This window comes from Elaeis guineensis, chromosome 13 (genome assembly GCF_000442705.2).
Source record: "Elaeis guineensis isolate ETL-2024a chromosome 13, EG11, whole genome shotgun sequence".
NCBI lineage: Eukaryota > Viridiplantae > Streptophyta > Magnoliopsida > Arecales > Arecaceae > Elaeis > Elaeis guineensis.
The window spans coordinates 76,448,036-76,468,035 of record NC_026005.2 but is presented as its reverse complement, the minus strand read 5'-3'; the positions used below and the strand labels follow the sequence as shown (position 1 = coordinate 76,468,035).

Genomic DNA, 20,000 nt, shown 5'->3' with positions numbered 1-20,000 from the left:
ATACCCACTGTTGTCAGTGGCGAATTGCCGATGGGTCTGCCACCATAATTGAGGAGTTGGGGAGTTTCCAGGAACCCAAATGCTCTTTTCTTGCTTGGGAGTCGTTTTGGCATGACGTAATATTGAAGTTTTTGGAACAGCCCATTAAAATTATGAAGTCCTTGGTGCAATTATAAAGTAGTCCTAATCTTGAGTTAGTTTGAGCGATCAAAGATGATCGTCGATTATGTTTGTTTCTTGAAGCCCTGAGATTGTCAGACTGTAATATAGGTGTTGTGTCAGACATTCTGAGTAATTACTATAGCGATTACCAACTATAAGGAAATAGCTTTTATTGTCTTCATAAAGGTTGCTGTTATAATAAACTTTCGCCATAGTTATTGCAACGACCAATGTTTACTACTAAAAGAACTGTGGTCATCCATTTTTGTATGTTGGCGGTTGTTATTGAACTTGATAGCTTATAGACATTATAGTATAATCCTACCTTTGATTTTTAACATACAGGCAGACAAATATGTGTTGCACCGAATAGCAATATTGACTAGATGAAGGAGCATGTGAGCTGGATTTTATCAAAAAAGAGGAGCATATAAGCTAGAGAACATCATCATCACATGACCCTCAGCTATCAGCACCTGACATGTACGCTAAGCTATGGTCAGGTTTGGCAAAATAAAAGTGGTATCGAAATTGTTGGGTGCCCATGCAAGATAAGTATGTGAGACGCATTGCTTTGCTGGGCCTCACCATTCTGGTTCTGTTCTGCTGACATCTGGATGCTGCATATGAAATAAGTTGCCTGCATCCACTGTTGGTCAGAGGGAACAAAAGAAAATGATGTGCAGAGCATCTGCGAAATGTTACTTTAAGCATTAAAGTTCCCTTTTAAATTTAAGTATCTGTGATGCAGGAAATTTTTATTATTCCTTTATTAGAATTAACTTATTGTTATTACTAGTTTAAGAAGAGGGTATTATGCAAGTATGTTCCTTGATAATTTTTTTGTTCTATGCCATATCAAGAGAAAAACAAAAAATAACTTTAAATTGTTGCCTGCCTTATAGAATGTACTTTCTTCCTTCTGAACCATTATTCTTGTGCTGACCTCAGTTTTACTTATCTTTAGGTGCTTGGGCAGGCATAAATTATAGAAAGGTTGACCTTAGTTGGAAAAGTTGTACGGTGCATGAGGAAAGAAAGACTAAATCTCAAGCACTGAAGAGCATCGAGCTCCTCTTTGCTCAGTAGATGGAGGACTTCAATTTTGTTGTCGGACAGCAGTTTGCTGATGTCAAGACTTTCCGAAAGGCAATTAAAGAAGCTGCAATTGCACAGCACTTTGAGCTTAAGATCATAAAAAGTGATCTGATTCGCTACTTTGCTAAGTGTGCCAAGGAGGATTGTCCTTGGCGCATACGTGCAGTAAAGCTTCCCAATGTCCCAACCTTCACAATAAGGAGCATTGAAGGAACACATACTTGTGGCAAAACTGCACAACTTGGCCATCACCAAGCATCAGTTGATTGGATTGTAAATCTTATAGAGGAGCGGCTACGGGACAATGTGAATTATAAACCAAAGGATATACTGCAAGACATTCAAAAGCAGTATGGGATTACTATACCATACAAGCAAGCATGGCGAGCGAAAGAAAGGGGTCTGGCCGCTATTTACGGATCTTCTGAGGAGGGTTATTGCTTGCTGCCAGCATACTGTGAGCAGATAAAGCTTTCAAACCCTGGAAGTATTGCTCAAGTGTTCACTACTGGGTCAGACCATCGGTTCCAGAGACTTTTTGTTTCTTTTAATGCATCAATAAATGGTTTTTTGCATGGCTGTTTACCTATTATTGGTCTTGGTGGAATGGAGCTAAAAAGCAAGTATCTTGGTACACTATTGTCCGTGACATCATTTGATGCTGATGGTGGATTGTTCCCAGTTGCTTTTGGCATTGTTGATGTAGAAACAGAGGAAAGCTGGATGTGGTTTTTATCAGAATTTCATAAGCTGCTTGAGATAAGCACAGAGACCATACCTCAGCTTACAGTCTTGTCCGATGGACAGAAGGGTATTGTTGAAGCTGTGAGAAGAAAATTTCCTACTGCATACCAAGGGATATGCATGCGTCATCTAACTGAAAGCATCAATAAGGAGTTCAAGAACGGAAGGCTTGTCCAGCTTTTGTGGAAGGCTGCTTATTCTATCACTACCATTGGCTTTAGAGAAAGGATGGCAGAAATTGAAGAAGTTTGTGCTGAAGCGGCCAAAAGGATCCAGCAAGTTCCACCAAATCGCTGGGCTGTAGTTTATTTTGAAGGATCACGTTTTGGTCATCTTTCTTCAAACATTGAGGAATTCAATAAATGGATACTGGAAGCGTGTGAACTTCCCATCATTCAAGTTATAGAGCGGATCCATGGCAAATTAATGGCCGAGTTTAAAGAACGACATGAAAAGGGTATGACGTGGACATCGGTACTTGCCCCTTCTGTTGAAAAGCGTATTTCGGATGCTATTGAGTCTGCATTGAGCTACCAAGTGCTTCGTTCAGATGAAGTAGAATTTGAGGTTTTATCAGCTGATCGTTCTAATATCGTGAATATTGGCACTCGCTGTTGTTCATGTCGTGATTGGCAGTTGTATGGAGTACCATGTTCTCATGCTGTTGCAGCCCTCCTTTCATGTAGGAAAAATATCTATGAATACACAGAGAAGTATTTTACGGTTGCAAAGTACTGTGAGACATATTCTCAACCAATATATCCCATTCCAGACAAAAGTGAGTGGAGCAAGGCTACCGAAGGTCTTACAGATGATGAAAATAGAGTGGTTCGTCCACCAAAGTTTCGTCGTCCCCCGGGTCGACCAGAAAAGAAGCGACTTTGTGTGAAGGAAGCTAATCGTGAGAAACATACAGTGCATTGTAGTCGCTGCAACCAAACAGGACACTACAAAAGAACATGCAAGGCAGGAGTTGCTGAAACAATAGATCATTAAGTCTGTGCAGTATTGTACTCTTAATCCATACAGCCTGTTAGATTTGTTATTATGAAATAGTCACTTGTTAGATGCATGCTTTTCCATGCAGTGTAAATTAAAATCTGCTTTTTACCGTCATTTTATTTGGAGCCAGCTGGCCTTCTTTAAGATGGCACTTTGCATGTGTTTGCTATATGTTTGTATTTTGGTTGCCCGATTGGAGATTCTTTGGTTGCATTAGCTTCAGTTATTTCTGTCTGTCACCGTGGTGGCATATGCAAAACGGCATAGGTTCATTACTTGTGCATTTGCAGGATAAATATATCCACATAGAAATGCTATGTCGCTCAAAATCACAACAAATACCATTTCATGTTTGATGCAGTTGAAGGAATTGCTTAATGAAGCCCTTTGTCATCTCTCTCTGATGGAGCTCTGTGCCCTTTTAATGGTCATGTTTTTGACCAGTTTATGCCAGTTTAAACCGTCAAAATCTCAGACAGGAAAGAATATTAAGCTATATCCAAGAGAAAAACAAAAAAATGCAAACAAGATTCAGTTGGATCTTTCGACCCACTTACTTTCCTAGGTGAACTTATTAAACACGACGTGGCAAGTAACCAGTGCAAAAATATCAGGGCCTTGAGCCACGGGCAGGAGATGTGGATGTTAGAAGGCTCCGGGGATTACAGAAAGTATTCTTTTGGAAAACACGTATTTTTTGCTTCTGAATTGCTTATGCTTTGTCAGCTGTTTATACTTCCAATTTAAAGATTATTCAATATAGTGATAGCTCTACGTTGATCAAATATAAAACAAGGTGATTCTTATGCTACAACTTTTTTTCACTTGGAGCCTCTGCTTAGATGGTTGGCACCTCTCTGCTTTAGGATAGGTGGAGGACTCAGTTTTGGGGACCTAACGTTGTGACAAGTACTTCATCCCATGATCATCAACTATATAGTTCCATGAACTAAATTTGAAGGGCGAAATCTTTGACCAATAGAGGATACAATGACCTAACATACATCCACCATTAAGATTCAATTAAGGTGTAAAATGGGCAAGAAAAATACTAAAACTCCTTTCTCTTCCATGTGGCCATTAACATGGATAAATAACAACAATAATTTAATTGAAAGAAAATTGTTGAAACTTGTCAAGGAAAGCTTCCATTCCAAATATGTCATCGGTTAATAGATCATGGTAATTGTTACTTCCAAACTGATCTGGGAGCAGTAACCTTGGATTTTAGCAACTATGGTAATGGAAACATAAATATGACCTGTGAGATATGCTCTTAGACTTTTTCATTGTAAACAATACCAACATTGGACTTGCCAAGCAGACATTTTAACAGTTGATTTTCCACGCATTTAAATAAGGATATTGTGTAAAAATTGGATACAGTGTAGAACTTTATGTCCTGTATGGTGATCAATATTATTATTTTACATAGATAGTCATGCTAGCAAAGATGTGCTAATCTGAATGAAAATACTCATGTTAAGACTGGACCATACAACAAACATCAAAAAAGACTTCTCTCAGTTAGCTTCTCAAATAAGCATCCTTGCCATCTCAGGCATTAAAGAGCAGACACTACTGCGATGCTAATTTTGATGTCGTCACCATCATCAAGTAATGACACCCAATTTAATTGATATGTATATCCTGTTGGCATGCTCAGAATTTACAAGTACTTTGTAGGATCAACAAATTCCATTTTTCCTCTCTTGTTTTATTGCTTCATAAGACCTCATCACTTCTTTAAATTTTTCCTCTGCAGCCTCTGGAAAGGGGGAAAAGAGAATATCATTCATTTCTTTCATCAATAACATAAAAGTAGGTTATCTACCATATAAATTGTTCAAAATATGAAGTGAAAGAAACAAGTTAACTTCACATTAGAGAAAAGGGACAACACTTTACATACCTTTATTATCTTGGTTTTGATCAGGGTGGTATTCCATTGCTTTTGCTCTGAAAGCAGTCTGCAATAAAAAGAGCACCCAGGTGTATGGTCAGAAACCACAGCATTACCACTGAAAACATAGCCTTGAAATCTTTATTAACTTTCCCATGTCTCCGTTAAAAAAGGAACCCTTTCCACGTCACTTTAGTTCATTGAGGGGAGGAATTAGTGGGATTGAAATTATATATCATCAGTAGGAGGCAAGAAAACAAAATGGTGTGAGGCAAATAACCCAAGGATGTATATACACTTATAATGGTTGTTTGCTTGCTATTTGGTTGATACAAAAGTTAACTGGTGTGTTAGAAAAAAAAAAAAAAAGTGAATACAGTGCCTGTTTTTATAATATAAACCTTAAAACGATTCATTTTCAACGATGCAAGTGTAAAAACATATGACACATGATAAAACAGAATCTGGACTATCACAGGTGAGGCGCTGGAATGCAGTACCTTGATCTCAGCATCTGAGTAGGGTTTTACCCTTGACCTGAAGGAAAAACAAGAAAATGATGGATTAGATTATTCAAATTCCAAAATTACAGCAACCATATCAACATTTATTACAATATCCTATCTCTTTTTCCCGCTGTCTTTTTGACAGTAATACAGAAATACCATAAATTCATATCCAGCATCATGTCAAAATTGTACACCACTGCAACAAATCTCAATTTTATCTTTTTAGTTGTTTGGTCCTATTCTATCAAAACAGGATTCAATAAATAGGCAATGCAAATATGTTGTTTAGTTGTATATTATATTGTTTTAGGTCTGCGGGGGCATAACCCAAAAGTGGAAGAAAAAGCATCACACTGGGAATGTTCTATGCAAGAAAGGTGGGGTTAAAGTACCATTGGTTTGACATGGTAGATGGGTTTGATCAGAAATTATGTACTCCATAGAATATTATGTCTGTAGAAAGATAACAATAGAGGAAGACCATAGGATTTCAGGAAAGAAGCAGTCAAAAGTCCTCCAGCAGTAATATTAGAAGAAATAAGAGAGGGAAAGGGGGAGGAGAAGGATAGATATCAGATCTCAAATTCCATGATCTCTTGATTGAGATTGGATCAGATCTTGGATCGTTGGAGTTGCCGATTTTGGAGCACAAGGAAAATGATGCTGATCCTATTTTCAAGATTTGAGGAGAGAATTTTGACAAGGAAAGCAATGAGAAGAAACCCGTGGATAAGAAGAGATGCGTGGTCAAGGCTTGTGGTCCATAAAGTTCGTTTTCTGAGATACAGTTTTCAGAAAACTACTGGTACTGTAGTTTTACATTTTTGTGTTTTTGGAATGACTGTACAAACCAGAAACCTCTCTCTTTATTCCAACCAAAAAGCTGTTGCAAGTAAAACTCACTCCATGGCATGTTTTATGCAGACCAATTTTACTATGCTACACCCAAACAACCCTAAAAGGTCATATGAATGTAACATATCTGACAGAAAAAGAACCTAAAGTTGATATAGAAAAGGGCCTAAGAGATTCAAAGGAACAACCACATCATCCTGTTATAAACTAGATGAATGTATCTAACGGTCAACATGTTCCAATGCTTCTGATGTATTCATTTGAAAGAGTTTTATCGAAAATATATGAGAGGACAAAATACCCATCTATAAAACATAGATATCAATTTAATGGCTGTTGTGAAAAGTTGTGCTGACCACATTTGTTACACAGAGAAAAGGCAACAAAAACTTTTGAGCGTATAAAGTGGCAATTATTACCTGTCAAGACCCAGGACTGAGTAGTGATGTGACATTGAATAACTTCCACTGGCCTGAGGGGCAGATCTATAATTAGTTCTTTGATCTCTGTAAGATGTATCTGTCTGCCAGTACCAATCATCACGTGGAATATGTTGATATGCACCAGGGCCATGGTCTCTCCAACTCTCGTAGCTCCTCTTGTACTTGTTTTTCTCTCTATTGAATATACTCTGCATGCGCCGTATGCGCTCCTATACAAATCAAAGGGCCTCCAGTCACCACAGATTATGCACGTATATTTACTCCGCATTTTAAAGGAAAGAAAAGTTCCAGAAGCTGCTATTTGAAACTTTCTTGCTGCAACATCTTGACTGAAACACAATCTGTGTGCTGAAATGGCAAGCAAGATTATAGCTGGATGCAGAGGATTTTCTTGGAGCTAGCCAGACAACTTATTATAAATTCTGAGGGATTAAAGCAGCTTGTCACAGTGGACAGGGATGGAGCTCGCTCAGGGGCTCTTGTGGGGCTTCGTGGCTAACTTACCATAAATTCTAAAATTGAGTAGAACAGACAAACTGAATGCCCCACTATTAAAAGTATTCTAGCAGAATAAAAGTGAAAGGAGTAGACTGTTTCGAATAAAGAACAGATAAGTGCAGGTTAATATCATAAAGTATGGTCACAGCATCGATTAGTGATATCAAAAACTTCAGGCATCTTACCAATTTCTTAATGATCAAGCATTAAAGCTTATTCCAGAATGAGCTACAGCAGAGATTTGCAGTATTCTGTTAGATTAAAAGACAGAGAAAAAAGAATTTGAAGAACAGAAATTCAGAGATGGTACAAATGTAAGCTGCAGAAGAATAAGGTCTGGAAATACTCAAGGCCTGCCTACACCATATTTTGCAAGCCGATCCATCATAGCACTAGGAAATAGTAAACTTCAAGAGTGTACATCAGTAAAGCATCAGAGAGTGATGTCTGGAAATCATGAAGCTGTGTCCACAACAGATTTTGCAAGCTGATCCATCACAGCGATGTGATATTATGATCTTAAGCTCGCTAACAAACATCAAATTATGGAAGGAGAAATCCTTAAAATTAGCACTAAACACTAAAATGGAAAATAGGGACCAAAAGAGTTGTCTGCAGAGTGTACCTGTATCTTCACTGAGGATGAAGGACCAAATCATCAATAACATGGTATCAGAAACAATAAAAATAAGAAAAAAAGCAAAAGTATAAAAAAATTGATTATGTTTGTGATGTGGTGGGTAGGATTCAGAATGAATTACCATACAGTTTAAATTTAGCCTTCTGGTTCACCAATGTATACATCATCAGCACACAATATGCTCTGCCATGAGTAGCAGCTTAAGCATAAGGGCAACATATAATAATAACGACAAAGAAATTTATATTCATGACTTGAAATTCAAACCCTTGCTTAAGGTGCAACTTATCATGTATGAATTAAGACTAAGACTTCCCTTCTTCCCCACATCACTGACTCACAAAGTGCAAGTTGAAGCTGACATACTTCCTTCACCAATGCCTCTTCCTTGCATCATTATTATCAAGAAAAGGTTGAGACTCGATAGACGCATGTCTGTCCATTCTTCCTCATATCATTTACTTATCAAGGGTAAGCCAAAATTGACACACATCTCCCTCCCTCTCTCCCCACATTGCTAATTTATAATGGATAGCTTGAGAATGGCAGACATTTCCTCCCTAACTCACCACTCAAATTCCCTACAGCTTATAGGAGCCGGTAATTGGTTTTCTTGAGTAATTCTAGCTGCAGAAGAACTGCAACTTCTAAAAGGAAGTGATTGTATTCTGGATTTTGAAGTCCAATACTTTTAAGGCCAGGCTAACCAATAAAAGAGAGATTTATTGGAGGTGGTCCACAATAAATATGAACCAGGCATAACATATGGATATAAGCAATCTTTATCTTCAAGAAAGCAATCAGAAATATTTTATAACTCGATGCACTAAATCAAACTATTACATATAAGTGTGACAAACACAAATTTAAATCTTATACAAATTGACAAAAAAAATTCATGACTTTAATCAACTGATGATGTGAAGTATAGAAACATAATCATTATGAACTAGACACCACAAAGTAAAGACAACAGAAAGAACCAGTTGAGACAGGAGGACTTGGACAAGGAGACAGACCTAGGAAATAACTCACCACTCTCTGCATTTCCTCTTCATACTCCTCTTGCATTCGGCGGTTGTATCTCTTCCAAGCTTCCTCCCTGAAACCACCACGATTTGAACCACTGGTTGCATTTCTCCATGATGAACTTGATTGCAATTTGCTCGACTGATGGAGTAGAAAAGAATCAGATAAGATCTCTAGTAACATCAAAAAGCAAAGTAACTTTTTTCTATGTGATCAATGTTTGCCCTAAGTGACTAGAAAATATTATCTATAGTTATAAACAAATAATCGCAATCAAATAATCTAGAAAAAATTTCAGTGCCCTTTTTCCATAATTTGTACTTAGTATATTAAATTGCAAATTCTGGTGAGCGCTTACAGGGAAATCCTGCAAGCATTCAACAATAATAAAGTTGATAACAGTATGGGCAACGGCATCAACAACAACTATAAGTAGTGTACAGATAACATGATCAGGGAATTGGGTTCTAAACAATGCTGACGGCAGAAACTTTGTAAATGACTGTACAATTGGTATATTTTCATGAGAAAAGTGTTTATTGGTGCCCAATTTTCACAGTATCTATCTTTTTCATGAGAAAAGTGTTAGTTGATGATACCATTATGAGCCAGTAGCTAGTTAGTGCACAGTTTACATGCACACTGACCCTCTTTTGCGCGCGCATACACAAACATCATTCATATACTCTATTTGCTTCTTTTGATGGTTCATCAAGTAACAAAATAGTTGTATTTTCCAGTCCATCATTGGGATTTTTACCTTTCTTATATTTACAAACATTTAAAAGTAAATAAGAGGTGCTAAGCTTTTACCATTCTGGTATCGAGCTATTTTTCTGCAGGACCTCCTTTCACTGATAGGTAAGGGATCTTTTTCTGTACATATTTTTTTAATCATATATATAGGCTGCTTTGTTTTCTCCAGCAATCAGAAATTTCTAGAATCTTGCGAGACAAAACACTGAATCTTTTCTTCTTTTAGACTAGACACTTCAAAATTCATATATTTCCCTCCTTACATCCTTGTTGTATGGCATGTAGATTGGATTAACCTTTCTTTTTACGAAATATAATGGTTCAAGACTTCAAGTGATGATTTAGTCTTCCAAGCATTTTGCAGTGATAGTAGCATGTCAAACTGATATTCTCATAATAAGCTGAAAAATGAAGACAAGTAGTATAAGTTTCTTTATGAGAAAGCTTATTCACATACATTCATTTTGCCAAGAAGCTTGAACCTTGTATGGAGCTAATGATTTTACACATGTGCACCATTAAGTTGTGAAAAGAACTAATGTAAAGAATGGACACCAGCCCCCCTCCCTCCCTTTGACCAGTCTCTCTTCATCCATCACCCTATAGATTAACTTCATCCATCCAAGATTTCCAATACATCGCTCACCACCTATTGTTATGCTTTTTCCTCTAGATTCCAAAACATATATCCACTTATGATACAATTCCTGTCTCAACATTGATATGTGAAAAAATAACAAATTGATTACTTACTCCCATAAATCTTTCAAGACAGATATTATCCGCCATCACCTCGACAATTCTGATTTTACCACTAAAAGTATTACTTCCTCTTTCAAATTGGCCAGTTAATTCGTTCTATGGTCTTCAAAAGGTCAGTTATTATTAAAATAAAAAATTGAACAACTGGAAATGATATATGTACCAGTACCTTATCTGTACAATATGGTAATGTATGTCCTGTTGGCACAACAAAAAAAGGTAACACACAACATGTCTGTATGTATGTGGGTACCATGAATATACCAATAGTAGTAATATTTTGGTATGGTAAGGTATGGCCTCTAAGGACTGGCATTAACCAGTACTTGAATCCTTGATTAAGATCTTATGGTCTTGCATTTCAAATCTTTCAAATTTAACCATAATACCTTTTATACATAAATATTATTTAATACTTATCATCTGAATTCAAAATGTTAAGAAACAAAAACATGGTTTAGTTTAACTACTATTAAATGTTGAAAGTTTATTTATGTCAAGTGAAGAGGGAATTGACTTCATGTTGTAAAGAAGTAGGACAACAATCAACATAATTCACCTACATGCCTCATGTAACCTATCAGTTTCATATCATAACTGCTATTATTGTTAAGATATTATATGAGAATCCAGAAAATAATTAAATTTGTATTTTACAATGTAGTTGATGAATTCCTCTTTAGGTTATAGGATACAGTTTAATTAGATCTATAAAGCTTCATTATGAATATACATTGCCTTTTTATATAAACAGCTTTTCTATTTATACTCATCTTGTTTCTTCTGAAAACTTATTTTAGCACAGCTACAATGTAAATACTCATGTTCTTATGTTTGCCAATTTATTTAACTTCAAGTGTTTCTTTTCTTTTTGTTGTTCAGCAAAGATATAGAAGGATCAAATCTCTCTCTCTCTCTCTCTCTCTCTCCCCCTCCTCCCCTCCCCTCCCCCCTCCCCCCTCTCTCAAACACAAATATGCAAGTCCCTTATGATAACGTTCAGATATTTCTGTCAGATAATGGCTCAAAAGTGTGTGTTTGTTGTTGCTTTAACTTTTTAAAAAGTTGTTCTTATAAAAGGACAAGCTTGAAGTGAATCTCCTAAAAGCAGTCTCAAATTTTCTTCTTGAGAAACACCTTTCAGATAAATACTACCAAAAGTTTCTTTTAGGAAGCACATTTTGCTTTAAATGTTATAACTGCCTTTTAAGCAACACCAAAAATGCCCAAAGTGCTGGCATGCAATTTTTTTTTTTTTTTAATCAGAAAAGGTGAAAAGGTTAGCAACCATTAGTCATCATATTTTCTTTATGCATTGGAAGGATGGGGAATCAATGCAGGCAACCAACTGCCTCATTCTATGAAATGAAGGCATGGCATCTAATTTTTCAGACTGAAAAACATCCATTATATGTTCCTTACAATTTTAGGGATGCCTACCTATAGCAAAATGGAAATTTTGCTAGAGAGTAATGGAACCTAATCTCATCATTGGGAAGAGATGGATATGGAAGAGGAATGGAATGTTTGTCCAGAACAAGCTCAGCACATCAGATATTTGGAGTGAATTGTTCGCAAGGAATATATTTACATGGTTTATTTTCTCCGGCAAGTGGACAGAGCTCGATAGTTAAGGTGAGAGGAGCAAAGTGATGTTTGTGATATTTGATTTAATAAAATGAAAGGAAACCCAATTGGCAAAAACCTCCCTTGGGTACTCCAAAGTTGAACCCTGATGTTAGTTCTTTTTGCTTCTTTGGGTATTTTTGCATCAGCGGCTACTAGGGATCAGCATGGGAAGATCCTTTTGGTGGTACAAAGCTCCCTAGTTTAAGACATGATATAAAGGGAAGGCTTGCAGAGAAGCATGTTAGCCTTTTGTAATGAACTTGCTATGGAACTTGAGTGTAACAACATAATTTCCTAGGCCATTGGAGATAGTCAATACTTAGGCTCGTGCTTTATTAAGAATGCTATTGCCTAGACCATTGGAATTTTTTAATTCAACAATCTAGAAACTGGTAAAATTGGGCCTCCAATCCTAGTGCTAACATCCTAGGCAATCGATATATCTCAATAAACAGATCAGCATAGACAAATTATTCCACCATGTATCACCAGTTTGTGTAAACATGAAGTTCAAATCTAATATCCAGATGGTCACTTCCTATCAAATTTATCACTGTCTAACAAAGTCTGAACTTGCACATTCATCAGAATAACCCAAGATGCAATCGCAAGTCCATCAAGTGCTTTAGGTGAAAGCTAAAAAGTTATGTTGTCCATTCGCTTTGCATAACACCACAAACTTTAAGTATTTTACTAGAGCTATTTAAATAATGTAAATGCAACAGCACTACAGCAAGTTTTGATACTTTAAGAAACTAATTTAGTTTCAGGATGACAGACTCGAACAAGCACATTTTAAGATAACCCATTGCTTGTAAAGGAGATGCTTATTTGCAAAAAGCACAGCACCTCCAATGCTGAGGCGAAAGAGAAATAGATTAAAATATGGTACCTCTAAGAGCATCAAAAAGTATTACATTTAAACAACACCGCTAACTAAGTTTACCTGAGTGTAGATCCAATCAGCAGTCCTCCTCAACTGACTAACCTGCCAAGGCACCTCAGAATAAAGATATATGTATAATTAACCAAAACCACAAAGGCCATAACAAAATTTAGCAAGCTTAGTTACTTTGAAATTGGAAGAGGATACATGCAATCAGAATAAGTATAATAGTATCAGCTCAGAAAGACAAACTCAAGCATAAGTTCCTTTGACAAGAGCCAATGAACAGCATGTTCACCATCATGAAAGCTCATTGTTGGTTTCGCACTATTCTTGCTAAAAAGTTTAACTGGTTCCAATTTATGTAAACAAACTAGACTTCCTCTAGCAAATCAAAAGCACTAAATTTTCTGAATGCATCAAACTCCAAGAAAAGCGATCAGCAAAACATGCTTTATGGATTTACTTCAAGAGAACGACCGAAGCAAAACCAAGCATTTCACATGCCAACTGCGTCTAATAAGATGACAATCATGCATGAAACCAGTTACATCATTTTCTCCTCCATTTTATCAGCCGGACAACTGTTGAACAATCGGATATAGATATCAGACAGAGCAACTAGGTAAAGAAGATTCCCAGAGAACAAAAACACAACCAGAAATCAATATTGGAGATCGAATTGATAGAGGGAAGGGTGGAAGGTACCGCGAAGGTGGTGGCGGTGGCGGCAATCAAGCCGAAGAGGAGAATTCCCCAAGCCCTCGACACCTGCTCCCTTTCCTGCCACGGACTGTGGTCGTGCTCGTCCTTCTTATCCGCCGCGCTCATCTTCCAATTCCCTCCAAACCCAGCCCCAGATCTAAGCTCAAATTCCACCCAAATCAAAACGGGGGAGGGAGAATCCCTGGCAACCGCTCGCTCGTATTACTCCCTTTTTTTTTTTTTTTTTTAAAGTCCATTTTTTCCAACTTCTTCTCTAGAATAACTGAAACGATAGGGTTCTTTGTGAAAATATGTGTTAACGGGTTAACCGGTCCGGCAATAAGGGAACGTTAACGGGTTTGATCCGCTTCCACCACCTGTTCTCGTGGTGGATCCTTCTCGATGTTGATTCCGCCCGGACTCCGTCGTCTAGTGGAAGCCCTCCGAAGCCCTCAACGTTCCAACTCCCCCGAGGAGCCGCTGGATGCGTTTTACGCTCAGGATCTCGTGGTGCAGAACCCTGCCGGCGGGGGACTCAGGGCACATGCCGGTTGGCTTCTTCTCACTTTGTTCTGTTTTTTGATTTCTATTTGAAATTTCCTTTTTTTTTTATCAATTTTAGTTTGTATGGAAAAAGGTTTTTTCCGAGAGTGAGGACAGTTACCTTGAAAAAAATTGAAAGAAAGATATATTTTAAACATCAAACAAAGAAAAAAATAATAATATAATTTGATTTATTTTTTATTTGCCAATTCAACCAGGTCGTGAAGGATTCGACTGCTTGACAAGTGCCGTCGGGTTTTCATCATTTTTTTTTAACAGGTTCTTTTAGTATCTAATTTTTTAAATATATAAAATTATATGAATACAGTTGCTATTTATATTTATATTCTTTTAATTTTTTTGAATACATCTATCAAGATATTATTATTATTATTTTAATTTTAAATCATTCTTTTTATAACGGGTTAGATGGCATGGCGCATATGCCAAAAAAAAAAAATTATCGATTTAATATTTATTTTAAAAAAATCAAAATAATACTCTTTCGAAAATATTTATCAAATTATTATCCGAAACAAAATCGCCCTATCATAAAATAACTTTGTATGCTGACTCAGCATCCTTACTGCAACCCTACTGCCAGTATAGATACATGGCATGAGTCACCCTATAGTCGACTCTATAAGTCACCCTATGATAGGGTGATTTTAATTATAATGTCATATTACAATATTATAATATATTAATATTTTATATTAATATAATATAATATATATTGTATAATATTATTGTTATAAATTATATAGTAATATATTATATTAATATATAATTATATTATTTTCTTGTTGTATATTATTATAGTATAATATAATATATTAGAATATTATATTATATTAATATTTTATTTTAATATAATATAATATAATATATAATATTATTATATATAATAATATAGTATAAAATATTATAATATCAATATATAATATATGATATTATATTATTATACATTATTATATTATATAATATTATATATTATATATAATACACATTATTACATTATATATAATATATATCATGTAATATTATTATATATTATATATTATTATTATATAATATAATATAGTGTAAAATAGTATATATATATATATATTAGTATATAGTATCATATTATATTATTATATTAAATATATTTTTCTGAGATGCAAATTCAAATTTTTCCAATCTTGTTTATAACTAACATGGCAGAATATCTTAAAAATGATGGACAATCCCAAACTCCAACCATATAACCTGTATCAAATCAACAATTATTTTTTTACGTAACAAATAAAAATTGTAACATGTGCTTTCAGATTAAATTTTTTTTTGTAACATTAATTTTAAAATAATGTAATCCAATAGTTGATGATTACAAAATTTTTTAGCAAGAAAAAAATGTACAGATATCACAACTATCGAGAGGCGTATATATTAAGATACTGGGACTTTCTCTACATCCGCCTCTTATAAACGCCTGTCATCTCTGGCCGCTGGTGTGATGGCTCAAGCACGATATTGACCAATGGGACGGGAAGTGATGGCGTGCTCGGCCTATCAACATGTGCTTGGTGTCTACCTTGGAAAACTCTCAGTCGACCTTTGCCTCTGGCCCTTCCATGCTGATCGACGTGCTGCTCATCGGGTCGGTACGATGTGTCTTCCGGCTCGCTTATCCTCAGTGATATAAACACATCATCTACGGGGAAGTCAAAGTCTAAGAAGCCAGGGTATGAGGTGTGTTGCGTATATAAAGAGATACTCGGATCATCTGCCGATAGCACAGTCTGAAGTCGTCTATCCTCTGAGATGACTCACATAATATCGATAAGACCATCCATAATATTGGCAAGTGCTTAGTCCTTGCACTCAACAGTGACCGAATAGAAGCCACTCCTGCCGTATGGTATAGCAACGTGATCTTCTAAAATTGTCTATATGAAAAGAAAAATAAATATTTTTCATAAGTATACCAATAACAACATAACAAATAAGACAAAAGCAAAATGTACTTATCACAATGTCGAAGACGGAACCTCATCTCGAGCCGCTCACTTATCAATAGCGAGATGAATCGCCTAGTGATGCTCATGTACCACTGCAGATATGGATCATAATAATCCATCACAGGAAGCATGGGTGGAGCAGCCACAATCAAATCCTCCTGTCGGTCCCATGCGTCAATATACTCCCGATGCTCTTGAACCCAATCGTAGCGATGTCGCCCCTCATCGATCTAAACTGTAGAGGCATCATGAGTGTCGCATGGTAGGGGGACAGCCTGATGCATGCCAAACTGTCGCATTATGCACTCTAGACAATAGATCTCCACAATGTCGAAGCAAATGAGAGGTATGCATGTCATCCATACATGCTGATCTGATCGACATACCTCGAGTAATGTGGCCAATATCTCTGGTATGTAAGGCACCCACACTATTTGATCATCGCCGCTACTGGTCAAGCTGATCCCTATAATATATGACTGTATGCCGGCACCGGATTGCTAGCACCAGTCAGTCGAGTCCTCCATCTGTTTAAAACAAAATCACTATGTTATTGTGTGAAAATATATAGTCATTTATCATATAAAATCAATGCTATTGGTTACATATCTACATCCCAGTGGATCAGTCTGGTTGTATTGTATGCCACCAAATGGGCCCTCAAAATCAGCATCATCCATATCTAACGGACCATGTCCTGCTATATCACCTCCCACCACCGGCTGGTGGGCTCCTACCTTGGGTAGCACCCGATTTGGCCGTTCAATATGTAAATGCTCCTATACCCAAAGCTGAGGCAACACCAACGGCCCTGCTCTCTTACGTGCATTTGGTCTGGTGGCCCTGTAGAGCTCACGATACAAAAAGATTAAGGTAGCACTACCTCAACTTTACTGTCCACATACGTCGAGATCACATAGCACGGGTAAGTATAACAACTGCATATGGGAACTAGACTTATTGGTGAACAGATGGCCATCGATAAGGCAAAAAATAAATGCTCGTGCATGCCTCCGCACAGTCTCATCATCTGCATCATCCGGTAAGTGGTGGAATGTGTCGCGAAGCTAGTGAAATCTTAATGAAGATCCCAACAACATCGCCTCTGGTGGTCCAATGTGCAAGGTAGGTAGGTGCATATGATTACTCATAATGTGTAATAATATAATAGTCGTCAACAAACTACTTCTAGTCCAAATTTTCACTGGCACATACAGCAAACACGTGGGAGCATAGGTAATGCAGTAACTGTCACTTCCTAGATGTGCATATGCATGCCCCTAAGTCGACTGTCTGTGTATAATCAGGTTCATCAAGGCTATAATGCCTTCATCTTAATCGAATCTCATACAAATCTGGTGGGTTATTGTACTTAACAACACAATGCTCCCTAGACTTCAGCTGGCGTCCATTTAACTTTCGTCTAATTTTATCTGTGAATATTCTACCGACCTCCCTTCTCCATGCTACAATTGCACATCTGACGCTAAACCACTTCGACAAGTGTTCGAAGGAAAGACGAATAAGAGCGGTAATGGGCAATAAGTGAGCCCCCTTTAACACCTTATTGAAGCTTTCAGATATATTGGTATTCATTATTCCATACCTACATCCACTTGTGACATGCACCAGTGATCATTTACTCAGATCGTCAAGTGGATATGTTTTCAGATATTGAAAGCAATTGGGCCATGTTCTCTCAATGTGTTACATGCTTCGATCAAACTTTTAGGGCTGATTTCGCTTTGCAATTTGATGGAAATAAGTCAAAAATACAGCATCATGGAATCGACTGTTTAGGTTAGCCTCAATATGTCTAAGACATAATCTATGATATCCATATGGTGTTGTCCATCCAACAGATTCATCTGAAATAGCATCTAATATTCTTTTATGTCGGTATGAAATTATGCCAATCCACATATGATCACGTGCCATACAATAACGCAAATACCATAAAAATTATGACCAACTACTACGGCTCTCGCCTTCACAAATGGTAAATGCTGGAGGATAAATACTCTCATTTCCATCCCTTTCCATAGCTATCATGAGAGTATTCTTATATCGACCATATAGATGCATTGTGTCGATACTAATCAGTGGACGACAGAACTGAAAGTCCTGAATGTATGAACCAAATGCCTAAAAAACTCAGTGGAACACCTCTGTGTTTACCTCTATTGCAGAAAATTTTGCAAAATCTACTACAGTTCCATTGTTGGCATGACAAACTGCATCTAGTCAAGGACCCAATATATTATAGGACTCTATGCAATCTTCGAACAACTTATTCATAATAAGTTGTTTAGCTATCAATATTTTTCTGTAAGATGCCTCTCACTGTCATACATCACATACATAAGCCCGACAGACTGATATGGATATGAATATTTTTATCCTAACTGATCTTCTAATGATATCGATAATCATATGTGCATCAAGCTATGGATGATCTCGCATCACATCAATATTCAAGCGTGTGTGTGGCCCTTTATATATCATAATATTCCATCGTTGCGTCTTGATTCGAAGGAATGCACGGAGATGCCAACTGTAAGTATTAGACTATTTACATACAACGCTCCATTTAACTCTATCTGACTCGACGACTTTGAAAAGATGGTGGGTATGAATGGTATATTGTTTCACGACATGTTGGACTTGTTCTTTCGATCCGAATACCATTTCTTTCTTAACTTTTTATTCCCACGAAAGAATGGATGTTTTGGCAATGCTCCTTGAGATGCTGTCTCATCGTCATCGGATGCATCAACTAGTCTGAATTAAGGAATAAGGGGTGCCTCATGTGTGGGACATCCTCTTCTATACTAGACTCTCTACTACCACTGCCATCAGATTCTGCATCATCATCCTCATCTTCGTCATCAGTAGGATTAGAATCATAACTAACAACGGCTTTATTTTCAAATAAAGTTGTATCAACCATTGCGATTCCCAATCCTCTAAATCCAGCATATGTTGCATGTGGCTGATTAAGTGTATAGGATCATAAGATTTGTGCTCCACATGCTCCACGATAGTTGCCACGTAACTAGAATCGGCCCCCATATCATCAAATACGATATTATATGGATATTGATATGCAGACTTTGCACCTACCATATACTGAGGACTATCAGTTATGAATACTGCTAGTCCACCAATGGTACATAAAGGGGTACCTCCATACTCATATCCAGCTTTATCAGTCATTGAAACTGCATCAAGTAGAGATCCTCCGATTGTGCAAGTGAGGCAGATACAGCCTGAGACACACTCACATGTTGTTCATCACCATCCGAAACTTCTACCGCTGCTGGCTCAATAAAAATTTTAACTGCTAGGAAAACCCCCTTGATAGGATGCTCAAGACGGTTTCGTGTTCTGATCATCTTCAATAGGTACAGCCAAATACTATCCAATAGAATGAATCAAAAATCTACATAGTAGAAAAACTCCACAGTGATTGGTTCCATCTGGTGATAGCATAACAGATTCGTACAAGTTCTTAGTATGTTACGTTATAGTCCATCATGGTCATCCAGATCCTTCCACCATTAAATATACATCATTAGCATCATGATTGATCCTTCCATCCTAATGAAAGATAACAGTGACAAGACTTGGATCCATTTTATTGAAAATTATTGTGAGAAGTAACTGCATGAATATATAAATAGATGTTCCTTAAGAGGAAGTACTTAACATTTTAAAATGACTTACATAATAAATGCATCCTATCACCATCTAATAGGTAAAATTAGATTCTATCCTATTCAAAAATAATTAATTTTATAGATAATACAGTAATCAACAATGCACAATAGGGG

The 20,000-nt window shown here is 36.8% G+C and overlaps 2 protein-coding genes across 4 annotated transcripts in view; one reads left to right on the top strand and one right to left on the bottom strand.

Annotated features, from left to right (window-relative positions):
• LOC105055884 (uncharacterized) overlaps positions 1-3,175 on the top strand; it is a 3,780-nt gene extending 605 nt beyond the window's left edge. Inside the window, exons 2-3 of one of the 3 annotated variants that reach the window (XM_010937894.4) lie at positions 508-645; positions 1,130-3,175. In XM_010937894.4, the coding sequence (XP_010936196.1) occupies positions 1,252-3,000 (1,749 nt within the window). In that variant the 5' untranslated portion in view covers positions 508-645; positions 1,130-1,251 and the 3' untranslated portion in view covers positions 3,001-3,175. Of the gene's footprint in view, positions 1-507; positions 661-1,129 lie in introns of all 3 variants that reach the window. The other 2 variants (XM_010937893.4, XM_010937892.4) reach the window with 2 other exon arrangements.
• Positions 3,176-4,346: 1,171 nt separating this feature from the next.
• On the bottom strand, positions 4,347-13,879 carry LOC105055885 (uncharacterized). Its single transcript, XM_010937896.4, has 7 exons — positions 13,625-13,879; positions 12,977-13,018; positions 8,890-9,024; positions 6,693-6,925; positions 5,410-5,446; positions 4,919-4,976; positions 4,347-4,774 (listed from the first exon to the last, which is right to left on the bottom strand). Exons 1-7 carry the CDS (start codon positions 13,745-13,747, stop codon positions 4,695-4,697), a joined length of 708 nt encoding a protein of 235 aa, XP_010936198.1. The 5' UTR covers positions 13,748-13,879; the 3' UTR covers positions 4,347-4,694.
• Between the last annotated feature and the right edge of the window lie 6,121 nt (positions 13,880-20,000).

Coding starts and splice junctions, on each gene's coding strand:
- LOC105055885 (XM_010937896.4), bottom strand. CDS start 13,747: ATGAGCGCGGCGGATAAGAAGGACGAGCACGACCACAGTCCGTGGCAG. Junction 9,025..12,976: donor CTGATTGGATCTACACTCAG/GTAAACTTAGTT, acceptor CTACTCCATCAG/TCGAGCAAATTGCAATCAAG. Junction 5,447..6,692: donor TCAGTCCTGGGTCTTGACAG/GTAATAATTGCC, acceptor TTTTTCCTTCAG/GTCAAGGGTAAAACCCTACT.